Source organism: Notolepis coatsorum, assembly GCF_963971535.1.
Source record: "Notolepis coatsorum genome assembly, chromosome: 15".
NCBI lineage: Eukaryota > Metazoa > Chordata > Actinopteri > Aulopiformes > Paralepididae > Notolepis > Notolepis coatsorum.
Window position 1 is genome coordinate 40,874,512 of NC_140179.1, and position 15,049 is coordinate 40,889,560.

The 15,049-nt window shown below is 42.8% G+C and overlaps 1 protein-coding gene across 1 annotated transcript in view; it reads right to left on the minus strand.

Moving 5' to 3' along the window:
* Window positions 1-9,836, minus strand: part of LOC311242021 (uncharacterized protein) — a gene marked incomplete at its 5' end in the record, with an annotated part of 62,323 nt that extends 52,487 nt beyond the window's left edge. Inside the window, 2 exons of the mRNA XM_084330977.1 lie at window positions 1,565-1,776; window positions 9,806-9,836. Of these exons, the coding sequence (XP_084187103.1) occupies window positions 1,565-1,776; window positions 9,806-9,836 (243 nt within the window). The remainder of the gene's footprint in view (window positions 1-1,564; window positions 1,777-9,805) is intronic.
* Window positions 9,837-15,049: the final 5,213 nt, after the last annotated feature.

A 15,049-nucleotide genomic window follows, 5' to 3' on the forward strand; every position in this document is an offset into this window, starting at 1 on the left:
GACCCAGATTCACTCCACACGCAAATCTTTTTTTTCACTCAGGCTATCGGTGATCGCAGTAAGTTCATTCATTGCCGACAGATTCTTTCATAGCACCACGACATTGTGTCGCACTGTACAGCCTTGGTTGTAGGCTAATGTTTTTTTTTTTTTTTTTTTTAATGTATCCAATTTGTATGGATTCATTTAGGAGTGAAATGCAAATGAAGGGTTGAAATCACAACTCGCAACGTTGCTCCCAAATAATATTTCCAACTCGCAACGGCCAAATTAAGGGGCAATTTGCGACCATCTCGTCGCAGTGTACAGCCCTGTATGTGTGTTGACCATGTCATGTCCTCTGTGATGTGGACTCCCAGGTACTTGAAACTGCTCACCCTGTCCAGGATAGGCCCATTTATCCACAGTGGCGTGTGTGTCACCTGCTGTATTCTCCTAAAATCCACAATCAGCTCTTTGGTTTTACCAATGTTCAGGAGTAGGCTGTTATCCCGGCACCAGCGTGCCAGTTCATCAACCTCCTCCCGATAGGCCTTCTCATCATTGTTAGAGATCAGCCCCACCACCATGTGTCGTCCGCAAACTTCACTATGGAGTTGGAGCTGAACCTGGCCACACAGTCATGTGTGTACAGTGAATACAGCAGGGGGCTCAGAACGCAGTAGATTGAAATAAAGGTGTTCTATTTCTATTTCAACCCGATTCAATTGGATCTTTGTTTCCATATGAAGTATCATAAAATGTATCATATGAAATGTATAATTTATTAAATGTATCATAAATATATTAACATTATAGACCAGAACATTACCTCAAGTGACTTTACTTTGCATTAATATTGAATTTGTCAACATGCTTCTCACCACTGATAATGGGCTTTGGACTGAAGACTTCATTATGTCAATGTTTAATTTTCTTTCATTTAGGACACCTCCTACATTTACTGATGTAACTCCCTGACCATGCATGCTATATTTACACATGTGGTATTGCTGGATTCAGCACAACCACACCTTTCCGAAGAAGCCCTCATCTGTGTTTCTATGACAATCCATGGCAGAGCTACTACAAAGTAAATGAGAACATTCGGCATAGATATACATTTTTTACATTTCCGCTTATTTTAAGTATGTGTACATACATATTTCCTACATGCATAAAGATATTCACATCCAGGTTTTTCTATTAGGTTAAGCAACTGTCTGACTGCTAGCATGTCAAATTTCAAAGCTCTTGGAGCTTGTATTATTAATCTACATTAATTATATGTCTCAACTCCCATACGGCCAGGCTATATTTTGGTTCTTTTTTCCTTTGGGGGTGTATAACGATAAGTACAAGTTTTGCAGTAAAATATTTGTATACAAGAATCCATTTCATATATGGGAGACCTTGGAGATGAGGAAAAACATTATTGTGTTTTGTTCTACCCCCGGTAGGGGTATCTCAACATTTTGGGGGCATTGTCACTAGGCATTCCTGTATTTAGGGGCTATAAACCAAAAACACTTACATTCACTGCTAAACACACTGACACCAATGGACAGAAAAAAGCATTGCTCACCCGCGCTCTGAGTGCCAGGATGAGCTGAGCCGTCTGTCTGTAGTGTCTGAGGCTCAGGAGCTCAGGAACACTTTCAGTCACCAGAGTCACAAACTCCTCCACCCTGCTGTACAGCTTGACGTTCCTCTGGAGGATCACCTGCCATATGTAGGAGTAGGTGAGCTGAAGAGGAGACACCAACAGGCTCAAGGAAGCCAGGGGAAGAGGGCGCCCTGCTGGGAAACACACCAAACAGACAACTTACAACTCAACATACTTTAAAAAGGTATGGGTCTGTGCAATGGTAGATTTGAATTTTTTATTTTTACATTTTTATTTCATCAATATATATATACAAATGTGGACTTTGCAGCAGTATTATACAGAATTTGTGATAAACAGTTTGAGAAGTGCCTTTGAGCAAGGCACTGAACCACAAGCAACTCTAGGGGGCATGCAACAACAGCTTTAAGTGGGGATGGGGTTGTCTGTCTGTCTATTCCAGGGTTGCCACATGTACGATAATTATCATATTTGTATGATAAATGTTCCCCCTGTATGATCAATAATTTCAAAAGTCACATGAAGTATGATCATGTCATCATAAGTCTCCGGCCAAACAAATGTGACTGGGATTATCACAGAATATTAACAGATTGCAGAATGGGTACAATACAGTACGGCTCAATACACACAATTGTTAAGGGGATGCAGACCAGAGAAAGACTTTCGTCTTACTTTACATCAGGGGGGGACCTTTTCAATTCATCGTAACATTTATGACATACATGGCATACAGATAAACAGTACTGTTACATCCAGACATCTATGATATACAAGATATACAAATATGCAGTACTGTTTAAGAGACAGAGTTTCTAAAAGAGAGTATACATTTGAGGGGGAAGAAACTGTACATTGGAGGGGGTTGGGTGGGGGTTGGATGTTTACAGGGGCCAGTTTCTAATTGCAGCCTCCTGTAGTGCTCTTTGAGAGCGGTTATGAAGGAGGGTAGGGATTAGGGCTGGGCGATATGGCCTCTAAATGATATCGTGATATTTTTTGCCATATCGCGATACACGATATATATCGCGATATTTTGACATTTCCTCTAAAGCACTTAAAAATGCTTGATTTAACCCTTTGATGCATACAGTCACACCAATATGATGATTATAATAAGTCCCTGCAACATATGTTTGCATTATCAAACCATGAAGATGCTTTAAAAAATAATTTAATGGAAATGTACTAAGAGTAGTCTACTGACACACTAATACAAAAAATTCTTTACATCTAAGACCATTTATATAAAAACTCTTGGGTGCCTTTTTTTTGCACAGTACTGTGTTTTCTATCCACTTTAGCCAAACACACACATATATGTATATATATATATATACACACACTACTGTGAGAAAATAATAATCACACACAAAGGTATAATGGCTTATAGCAGACTTAATGATTTTAGAATATTTCAGATAATGAAATTAAATGTTTATATCATCAACTATCCAGTTAGTATTTATACTGTCTGTAACGTTTGGCTACTTTAAATCATTGAATGTAGAGAGAGAGAGAGAGCGAGAGAGAGAGAGAGAGAGAGAGAGAGAGAGAGAGAGAGAGAGAGGGGGCGAGAATGAACAAGAGAGCCAGCCCCCCCCCCCCCCTCGGGTTTTGTTCTAGGTTCGCGTTTTGATCGTCTAAGCTGCCGTAGGTGATGACGTCACACTCGAATGTAAACAGGAAGAGATGGAGATGGAGACACACGGAGATGGAAATTGGATGATATACAGAAACGAATAACCAATAAATATGAAGTTATGTTTAAACTTCTGTTGTCAAGCGTTGTCAATATAACCCACCCCCTTTCCTCACGAATGGAACTAGTCTTGTGGAGTCTGCTTTGACCATTTTCCAGGGTTAGCAGCTATCGCTAGTTAGCTTAGCATAATCCTAATGGATACCTTGGTTAGCAGCTACCGTTAGCTCATTGCTCGTGTCAATTAAATTGCATGTTATTAAAGGTCCGCGCTGGTCTGTCTAATGAAATTACAACCGCAACATTATATCGCACTGTACATCCCTGACTACACTAACGTTAGCCTATAGCTCCGCCGTCCCTTCTCGAGGAAAGCACTGCAAGTGTTTCTCGGCCGCGGGCGGCGCCATATAAACTAATACTCGAAGTTCGCGATATAGTACAGTACTACATCTCGGGTAGAACAATCCGCGATACATCGAGTATACTCGATATATCGCCCACCCCTAGTAGGGATTCAAATTTTTTACAGCTGTGGGTAGGGCGTTCCACATTAATGTGGCATAATTGCGAAACGTGTTTAGTCCCTTGTTTGAGCCGAATCTAGGGTGAACATGATTTGTGGAACTCCCTCTGATGTTGTGGTATTCACTGACCTTTGGGAAGTATTTCGACATGTACATGGGTACCTTAGTGGTGTAGTGAATCTTGTAGACCAGGTCCATTGCAAGTTGCTGTACTCTGTTGTCTACTCTAAGCCATCCTAGGTTGTCAAAATGGGCAGGGGTGAGGTGGGTTTTAGGAGTAAGGTCAAGCAGTAGTCTGACCAGTTTGTTTTGTGATGTTTGTAATCTTGTTTTTAGTGCCTTTGATGTGCTTTGGCACCATGAGGACGTGCAAGCATAGTTGTAGTACCCTTGAATGAGTGCTCCTGTTAACACATTCATGGCCAACCACGTATATATACGTGATTCGGCGCCATGCTTAAAGGGCCAACCACAGTCGTATATATACATGATAAGCTTGTTTTTGCTTTTATTGCATTTTAATAACCTACTCAATGTCACGGAGCGGCACTGCAGATATACCCTACTCTTGAGATTCGGAAAAGTGCATTACCGGCCAGATCCTGGCAGTGGCGCTGTCTCGAGAATGCAGTGTTCCCTGTTACAGACCGGTGTCACTTTTTTTTTCATCATCTGTGGACTTTTCTGTTCGCCTAAAACTATGCCTGTAGCCTGTAGCCCGGAATACTTTTCGCGACGCGGAATTCAGTATGCAGTAAAGGAATATAGCATCAGCCAATGGACATATCGATCTACCAGATGGCATTCAATAACTGGGAAATCCTTTTTGGGATCCAACCGGCCACAGGTGAGAGCTATTTTACGTAAATGTCATGCTGATCAGGCCTTGTTATCATAGCCAACCAGCTGTGTATGATGCTTAGGGATGGGTACCGAATTCGGTACTTTTGAGGCACCGAACCGAAACACGTCGGTACTACCGAGTATCGAATCAAGTGAGAAACCGAAAAAAAAAAAAAATTGTATTCTTTTTTTTTTACTTTTTTTTTCTTCATGTCAACGTTCACACGCACAATATATGCTTACCTAGGATTTGACTTGATTCAACAACAAAGCAGTCGGAGCAATGACAAGCCGAAAACTGTCGAAATTGTAGTTATTTGAAGTTTGGATTTTTTTTTTTACGACTGAGGTAGGTAAATTAAATTTCTTGAGACTAAAGTACCGAAAAAAGGTACCGTTGGGTACCGGTATCGGTTCAAATGTGAAAGGTACCCATCCCTAATGATGCTACAATAACGAATGCGGTTATTGGTAATCAATAATCAGAAACGACGTGCCCCCCCCCCCCCCCCCCCTTTCATGCATTCATGGTGGACCATGATACCGATCATATGCATTTTGATTTTTAACTCTAGCTTGTGTATGGCCGAAACGCCAATCGATTTAACGTTATTAGCTATTAGCCTTATAATTAGCCTTGCAGGAAATAGCCTGCCCTAGACCAATCCCATATAACGCTTATATTCATGACGCTATAAAATGGGAACGTATTGATGACATTTTTTTTCTTTAAGGCATATTGAAGGGAAGGTTTATACTATAGTGTCAATTGACAATGAGAACATAGCAATAATTTAAAATATAGATTTAGCTCTACAAACACCCTCACGCATAGTTAAACATTGTTATGATAAACTGGCTTTATAGAGTGGGCCTGTCTAATCCCTGTGGCCGTCAATGTGTTAAGAGTCTTCAGGGTATTCTTGTTTACCAGAGAGGTGATCCGGTACAAGAATCTTGTTCGTTGGTTGACTTTTTTTTATTACATTGGTTGCCATTTTGTCATAAGAAAGATTTGCCTCTAGGATGGAACCCAGGTATGTAATTTCATCTTTCCTTGTGACAATATTGTCACCCACTGTAACAGAGTGTAACTGTTGGTCTTGCTGAGTTTGTTATTTTATCCGAAGAGAATGGACTCTGTTTTACCCAGGTGTAATGATAGTTTGTTATCAGCGAGCCAGGTGCAGATTCTGCCGAGTTCAGAGCTGAGGGCTTTTTCAACCTGCAACTTGTCCTTGTCAGAGACCAGCAGGGCTGAGTCGTCCCATTATTGCTGGATTATGAATAGTCCCAAAAGTGATTTACCTTGGAATACTCCTTTGCCAACTTGCTGTACTTTGCTTGCAGGTCTGCAGCCATTATTGCTGGATTATGAATAGTCCCAATTTTAGCCACGGTAACGTTAAGCTAAAACTAGCTCTTCAGGCTTCAGCTAATGCTAAATAACACCAGCAAGCAAAACACATCAGAGCTCCCCATCACACTGCTCTGTCGGGACGATGGCATTTAAGAAAGTATCTGCTGTTAAAATGACAAACAGCATTGACACTTTAATTCACGGTCGATTAAAAACACGTTTGTTTTATAATGCTCACTCTCAGCAGGAGGATACCGCACGTGATAAATTACGTCATATGGTATCGGAGCATAGAATTGAAGCGTACTCGCCGATACCAGCATTTTAGGCTGTATCGGAGGCATTTCCGATACTGGTATCGGTATCGGAACAACTCTAAACTATCACTGATCGGAACAACTCTATATTATCACTGATAAACTAAAACCAATTGCTTTTAGCTTGTCAATCAGAATGGAGTGATTGACAGTAGGGCTGGGCGATATGGAAAAAAATCATATCGCGATAACGATATGATAATTTTATTTTATTTCTCGATAATTATCGAATTGTTATAAGTATAAAAAGATTTTTTTTTTTTTTTTTTTTTAAACAACAGATGTATGTTTATTTTGCAGCAATTCTTTGTCATTGCCGCCATCTTTAGTGTTACATCCCCTCACACTCCAGTTCTCAGGCTGCAGCTGGTTTAAAAGCTAAAGTAAACCGGCTTCTCTGCTGGCTGTGGCTCCAGAGGAGTTGAACAGTTCTGGCTCTGCTAGTTTATTTTCGATCTTTTGGCGCTTTTTTGGTGGACAAACCACCGCACATGTGCACTGTGACTCGTGACTGGAGTCTAGTTCTGCTAGCACACATAGCCTACTGTGTACAGACGGTTTCAAAATGTATTTTAAATTAGAAAGCAAACAAAATAAATGGACAAGAGAAAAAGAAATCTGAATTTGGTCAGTATTGTCATTTGGACAAGCAAAGCCATTACTTTAAGTTGCAGGCAAGAAAGACAAGTCTGTCCACTGTCTCTGGTTTTAAAACTGCCCTGTTGCAGGTTTAAAAAAAAAAAAAAAAAAAAAAAAAAAACGATTTTTTTTAAATTTCGATATTTGATATCGATTATTAAAATATAACGCGATATTTATCGTTATCGTTATATCGCCCAGCCCTAATTGACAGTGTCGAAAGCCTTTTGGAAGTCCAGCATGACCATGCCGCAGTATTTGCCCGCGTCCACCTCTTGTTTGATGTGGTCGTTCAAATTGAGAAGGCATGCGTCAGTGGAGTGGGATGTTCTGAAGCCAGATTGGAATTCGTAGATTCGATTTTTTTCCACAAGGTACTTTTCAAGCTGTTCATAGACTATTTTTCCCATGACTTTCGAGATGGAGGTAACAATAGAAACAGGGCGGTAGTTGCCTGGGTCTAATTTGCTGCCTTTTTTGTGCAGGGGGGGTCACTCTCGAAATTTTGAAGTCTTTGGGGACGTGTCCCTGTTTTATGAAGAGGTTTATTATGTGTGTGATGACTGGGGTGATGGCGGCTGCTAAGTCTCTAAGGAATTTGGAGGGGATGTTGTCATGGCCAGTGGCCTTGTTAGGTTGGAGGGCGCTCAGTTTTTTTAGTACCTCAACTGTTAACTTGTTACCATTTCAAGTCGTCTTTGCGGACCCCTAGGTTTTTGTAGTAGGCTAGGATGTGTTCTACCCCAAAATGCCGAGTGGGAGGGTAGTTTATTAATATATTATTATTAGTGTTGTGGCTATGTTTGTAAAGAAAACGTGTTAAGTATTTGGCCACATCCAGCTTGTCTGGAGTGTTTTCTGTCTTTATGTTTGTAAATCTGGTTTTTAGTTTTTTGCTGCAGCCTCACATTGCGTGGCTTTGTTTTGACAGACTGCCTCACATTCATCATTACATTGGCTGCTCATTTGAAGAGAGTTTGTATGAGAGATAGTTTACTGCTATTCTGGGCTATTGTTCAAAAACGTGCAAAAATGAAACATTTATCCTGTGGATTGGGTTGACTAATACATTGTTTCATTATTACAATGTTGAATACCAACATTTTAAACCCAAGAGAGACATGGGCTGGTTACTTAACATGAATGCACTGTTGTCACTGCTTTTTGCTGTGGCACAAACAACATTTATGCCAATCATATTGGTTGTTTATGTTTATAAGATTGTTTCATAATAATTGACAGGACTTATTATTAATTATTTTATTTTAGTTACATTAGTTACTTATTCACGTCCCATTTGCCTAGCTAATTTTAGTTCTTCCTAGCTGTCATTGTTTATAGGGGGAGACATTTGTGTAACAGACGTAACAAACTAGATTCTTGTACCGGATCTCCTCTCTGGTAAACAAGAATACCCTGAAGACTCTGGCAGGAGCACACTCATTCAAGGGTACTACGACTATGCGTGCACCTCATGGTACCAAAGCACCTCAAAGGCGCTTAAAACAAGATTACAAACATCACAAAACAAACTGGTCAGACTACTACTTGACCGTCCTTACCCCCAGAACCCACCTCACCCCTGCCCACTTTGACAACCTAGGATGGCTTAGAGTAGACGACAGAGTACAGCAACTTGCAATGGGCCTGGTCTACAAGATACACTATACGACTAAGGTACCCATGTACATGTCAAAATACTTCCCAAAGGTCAGTGAATACCACAACCACTACACCAGAGGAAGCTCAAAAAATCATGTTAAACCCAGATTCGACTCAAACAAGGGACTAAACACGTTTCGCAATTATGCCACATCAATGTGGAATGCCCTACCCAAAGCTGTAAAGGAATGTGAATCCCTACCCACATTCAAAACCGCTCTTAAAGAGCACCTACTGGAGGCTGCAATTCGAAACTGGCCACCGTAAATGCCCAAAACCCCCACCACCTCCTAATAGACAGTCTCCTCCCCACCGCATGTATATATTCCCTCCCCGCCGTATATATATTTCTCTCCCACCCACCCCCTCCTAATGTACAGTCCCCTCCCCATCATACTCTGTCAGGATCTAGGGGTAACAGTACTGTATATTTGAATACCGTTTAAGTCACAAATGTATCAGTACTAAATACCTATATGTCCCTATGCCATAAATGTCATGTATGTTGTGTATGTCATAAATGTCTATATGAATTGAAAATGGGGGACCCTGATGTAAACAAGACAAACGTCTCTCAGGTCTGCATCCCCTTAACAATTGTGTGTATTGAGCCGTACTGTATTGTACCCATTCTGCAATCTGTTAAATAAAGTTTGCATTCATTCATTCACGTTCGTCTCAAGGAGGTACTATCATAATATTTTACCATCGTCTGAAATTACAAATGTACGCCTATTTGTTATTTTAAACCTCTGGGACGATAATGTAACATAATTTAACATCTGGTCTAGAAGCTTGAGTGTCTTCAGATGGGCAACAACAGGTTATTAAATATTATTTAATACAGTGATGACAACAGTTAGCGTTACGTTGCTCAAACCGAACATGACTCGGCAGGGAGGAGCGTCCGCCGTCCAGAATCAACACACCCAGCACACCACTGTCCAACGAGCCCCGTTCACTAATGCAACATAAAACGGGATCCCGAATGAACATAATTATCATGTTGCCGTATCAGGATAGGTTCTTGTAAAGTGTGGGTTCATTGGCACCCTGTCTGAGCAATCTATTTTAAGTGTTAGCTAGCGTTAACGTTAACTGGTCAGCGTTGTTAGCTAACTTTAGCCTTTGGCTAGCTTAGCAACTTACCTCCAACCTGCAATTCTTTAACGTTACTCATTTCCTTAAAGTGGTTTACAAGAGGAAATCAATGCACATATTGAATTAAGACGTTTCACTCCAAACACGTAAGTTATAACCAGCACATAGCTAATGGTAGTTAGCATTATAACCATCAAGCCGTGCAGATTGAAAAGAAGCGCTTCCGGGTAGTTGTTAGGAAAATAAAGGTCCCAGTACTTCCGTCTGACTTTAAACCGCAAAATAAAAGCATGTATTATTTTCGTGTAGAAATTCAGCCTAATTATATTTCTGTTAATTTATCTAATAATAATAATTAATTTAATTTATATAGCGCTTCTCAATAACCCGAAGTCGTTATCTATAAAAAAAATATATATGTTAATTTCACATTTGTATTAGCATTATTATGTTGCAATATTATATTTGTACTGTGGTCCATCTAGTCTTGGGTAGATCTGTATGGATTCAAAGAGCCCAGTTACATTTACAAGATGTATGATGATGTGTCGTTCAATTTGGTGACTTTGTTTTAGGGTGCAAGCCAGGGTTAAACCATATAGTATTGATGGTTTGTTAATCAGCTTCCACCACCTCAAGGATTATAAATCTTTATGCAATTCGGCATGCTGATGACCAGCAAAGGTTACGCAATGACACAAAACAAAACTCATTGTTTGATTGATTGATTGATTGAACATTTTATTAACAGATTGCAGAATGGGTACAATACAGTACAGCTCAATACACACAATATGGTGGCGCTATAGACCTGGGGCATGATGTACCACTGTGATTTGCAGCTGCTCTGTGAAGTTCAAACTATCAGTATTTACGGCCATTACTGGCCCCTGTAAATGTCCTAACCCAACCCCCTCCAATGTACAGTAAATGACCAAGTATGGTTTTAACTTTTGTCAATATTCCAATGTACAGTTTTGCTTGTACAGTTGTACAGTGTTCCTCACCCACCCCTCCTACCCAACCCCCCATCCCACCCACCCACCCAACCACCTCCAATGTACAGCCCTCCCCCCACCCACCCAACCCCACCCCACCTACCCAACCTCCTCCAATGTGCAGTTTTTACGTCAAATGTATATACTCTCTTTTCTGGACTCTTTTTGTATCACAAACAGTACTGTATTTGCAAATCTGGTATGTCATAAATGTATAGATGTAGCAGTACATCTATACATTTGTCGTGTATGTCATATATGTTATGATGAATTGAAAATGGGGGACCCTGATGTAAACAAGACGAAAGTCTTTCTCTGGTCTGCATCCCCTTAACAATTGTATGTATTGAGCTGTACTGTACTGTACCCATTCTGCAATCTGTTAATAAAGTTTTCAATCAATCAATCCATCAATCAATCAAAAAATTCCTTCATGCTGATCGGGGTGTGTGTGTGTGTGTGGCGTGTTCCGTTGGTTGCGATCAAGGCACGGAGGGGCGCCCCCCTTCATGCATCCATGATGAAACATAATACCGATAATCTAAATTTGATTTGAGAACAGTAGCTAGTCCAGGGAAGAAACGATAACGCGTTTACTAGAATACACGTTGCCGGCCATTACGAAGCATTTCCACCCTGAAACTACACTCATATTCACGACGGTATTAAACGGAAATGTATGGATGGTAAAATGATCTGTTTTTTGCATCTTGATCGGAAGAAACTCAATGAAAATCGACTATATTATTAGATCCATAGCTATAATATATAATATAGCTTTAGGCCTGCAAACACAGCCACGTATCCCCATGTTAAAAGGCGCTGGCCTTTCAACAGTAACAGTAAACAGCGCCATCTGGCACTGAAAGTGTTAATATGCGTCTTTGTTTACGGTTTGATTATCACTGATACAAAGTAAAATAGTGCAGTACAATAAAATAGTTAGTCAAATAGAATAAAATAATGCAATAATGCATTGCAATAAAATAGTTATCATCGTATCTTTTCGGGAGGCCGGTAAGGAGTGCATTACAGTAGTCGAGTCGGCTTGAGATAAAGGCATGGATCTGGTTTTCAGCGTCCTTTTGATTTATAAATGGCCGTACTTTAGCTATGTTTCTAAGGTGGAAGAATTATGTTTTTGTCAACTTGCTGATTGTGATTTACAGCTTAGGTTTGAGTCTACCATAACACCAAGTGTTGTAAATTCCCCACTATTTGTTATGCTGTGTATTGTTATTTCCATTTAGGCACTTCTTTGATGGCCCAGGGGCCCTATTATTTATAGTCAAGCATCTCTCTGGACAGCCCAGGGGTCCTAATGGGTTTAAATACAGCGGCCATCTTGCCGCCCATGTGTTCCATTGCTGTCTGCTTTCCTAGTGAGAGAGTGCGTTCATGAAATAAGTAAGTCACCAATAGCCTACATATATAGTGCCTATGGTAATGATAGATACATGTCATATGTAGCCTGCCTTTTACTTGTGTTATGTTTGGTCCATGCGGCCAATGCTAATATGCTAGATAGCATCTTTTCAGTTGTGGGCATTCTGCCAATTACTTGTGTTATGTTTGGTCCATGCGGCCAATGCTAATATGCTAGATAGCATCTTTCAGTTGTGTGCATTCCGCCGTTTACTTGTGTTATGTTTGGTCCATGCGGCCAATGCTAATATGCTAGATAGCATCCTTTCAGTTGTGGGCATTCTGCCAATTACTTGTGTTATGTTTGGTCCATGCGGCCAATGCTAATATGCTAGATAGCATCTTTCAGTTGTGTGCATTCTGCCGATTACTTGTGTTATGTTTGGTCCATGCGGCCAATGCTAATATGCTAGATAGCATCTTTGGCTGTGTGTGTTCAGGTTATGATTAATAAGTATGTACCTCTGTTAATTATTGTGTGTTCTGCTTATCTGTTGCAGAACACCACTCACTCAATCTTTGATTGCTCCATCCAGCCCTACGACCTGGATGGAAAGCACTCTTGAGATATTACTCAACAACAGAATCCTTAATAAAATACGAAAGGACTGTTCTCTGTGTCTGCGTCCGCTCTCTGACCGGGGTGTGCCGTTCTGGATGAAGTGGCTCCAGCAAACCTTGCAAACAAACATTATATCTTCAATATTGGTCCTTCGAGCCGGAGAACTTCACCCACAACAGCGCCATGGACACGCAGAGCACAGCAGCAGATGAAAATGGAAGATGAGGAGGAAGGCTGCGACAGCTTCCAGCACACCTGCAAGGCTATCTGGTTAGCTTACCACAGTCCCTCATGCCTAATACTGCACCGCCTCTACCAGATGACAGCGAAGGTGCCACCGCACAGCAGCTGCGGTCACTCAGCCTGCAGACCGAGTTTGCAGCTACAGGTGACCAGCTCCACACTGCGCTCGGGCCCCCTCCCTGCCTCTCATTGCCGGGAGCAGTAGATCAGACTCGACACGGGGACCTATCACCGTATGCTAACACCCGGCCTGACCAGCGGGAAGTGTGTGTGGGGCTCACATCGCCATCCCCATCAGAGCAGAGCCACCACAGTCGGAGCCTAACAGGTGGCACCTCTGACGCAAGAGGACCTTGCTCTACCATGCCCCTACGCCTTCCACCACCATTGTCACATCGTAGTCTGAGCGTCCCACCCAACCGCTGCCACTAATACCGCTGCTGTGCCCAACAACTGCAACGTTACAGTCTCAAGCCACAACCTGTACACCGGGCCAAAGGCAGCAAGCCTATATGTCGACTCAGTCTCTACCGCCGGCAGTAACCTCCGCACCGCTGTTCGGGGCAGCTCCGAGTCCCCCAGCCCCCACCGCGATGAGTCTGGTCATGCCACAGTCTGACTTCCAGGTGATGCAAGCAGTGGGTCACGTGGGCCAGCAAATGCCAACGGTACCAAGTCACCAGCCTACCTACCGGTCAAACCAGCCTGTGTCATCAATGGTGAGGAGCAGGCATGGCAGCACACCAGCGGCCGCACAGACCCGGTATGAGTTTACGCCGATGAGATCTGCATATCCAGCGTATCAATATACCACAGCTACGCCTGCACAGCCTAACTATCAACTCCAGACTGCAACAGCGCTCTACCCTGCACAACGGTTGCCCACTGCAACTGCTCTCCAGCCAGTGGGCCAACATACAGCAGGTGCACCTCAGCAGTCTACCCATCAACTACCCTCCTGGACAGCGGCATGTTCACCATACACAACCGCTGTTGCAGCAGCGAGGGCATATCAGCCTCCACCAATCATCACTGCTCAGCAAGTGTACCAAACATTGCCGCACCAACTGAGCCACCATCCACAACCAGTGTATCAGCCTCAGCCTGCTCCATTGATTCAGCCAGCCTATCAGCTGGTGCATCCAACACCCGGTCCAGCACCCTATTATCATGTAGCAGTTCCACCGGTCCAGTATGTCCGTCAGGCCCAGTACACAGGACTACAGGATCCATACGCTCTCCAGCCTCCCAGGCAGCCAGTCCCTGTACCTAAACTGCCTAACCTGGTCCATGACAGCGAGAGAGTTCACAGACCTTAAGATGGCGCTGGACCACCTGCTCGATGCCCACACTGAACTTTCTGAGCACTACAAGTACCGTGTACTTATGGAGCAGCTGGTTCTAGATGAGGCTAAGCTGATAGCCCAGTCCTGCAGGCATTATGCGCAACCCTACACCGCCGCCATGCAGGCCTTGCAGCGGCAATATGGACAGCCATATCAGCTTGCACAAAGCGAGATTGCCACACTACTGAACGCTCCTGATCTCAAAGCAGGAGATACCAAAGCTTTCCAGAGCTTCGCCCTTAGCGTCGACTTGCTAGTGGGAATGCTCACATCACTGGAAGGACCTAACGGGATGGAAGTCAGGTCGACCGGCCATGTGGACCGGCTCCTGTGTAAGCTCCCTACGCAAGTGAGAGATGGCTTTGTGGAGCACCTACAGGCTCGAGGTCGCCTCGACACAACCAGCCTAAACCCGTACGACCTTCGAGACCTCGCCGACTGGCTCAGGGTAAAGGCCGACGCTCAAAGACTGTCGGAGAGAATGGCACAGCGCCATCGGATGGAAGGGACACAGTTCCCTAAGAGACAAGCAAGTTCCCCTACCCAGACCTCGCAACCAGCCTTTCTACGTTTATCATGGCTCCGACAAGCCTGAACAAGACAGCTGTCAGCCTGCTGAGACACCTCGATCAGAAGCCAAGAAGCAGAAGTTCAAGAGGATGTGTCTCTTCTGTAGGAGTGCCGAGCACTACCTATCGCAGTGTCCAGACATTGTCCA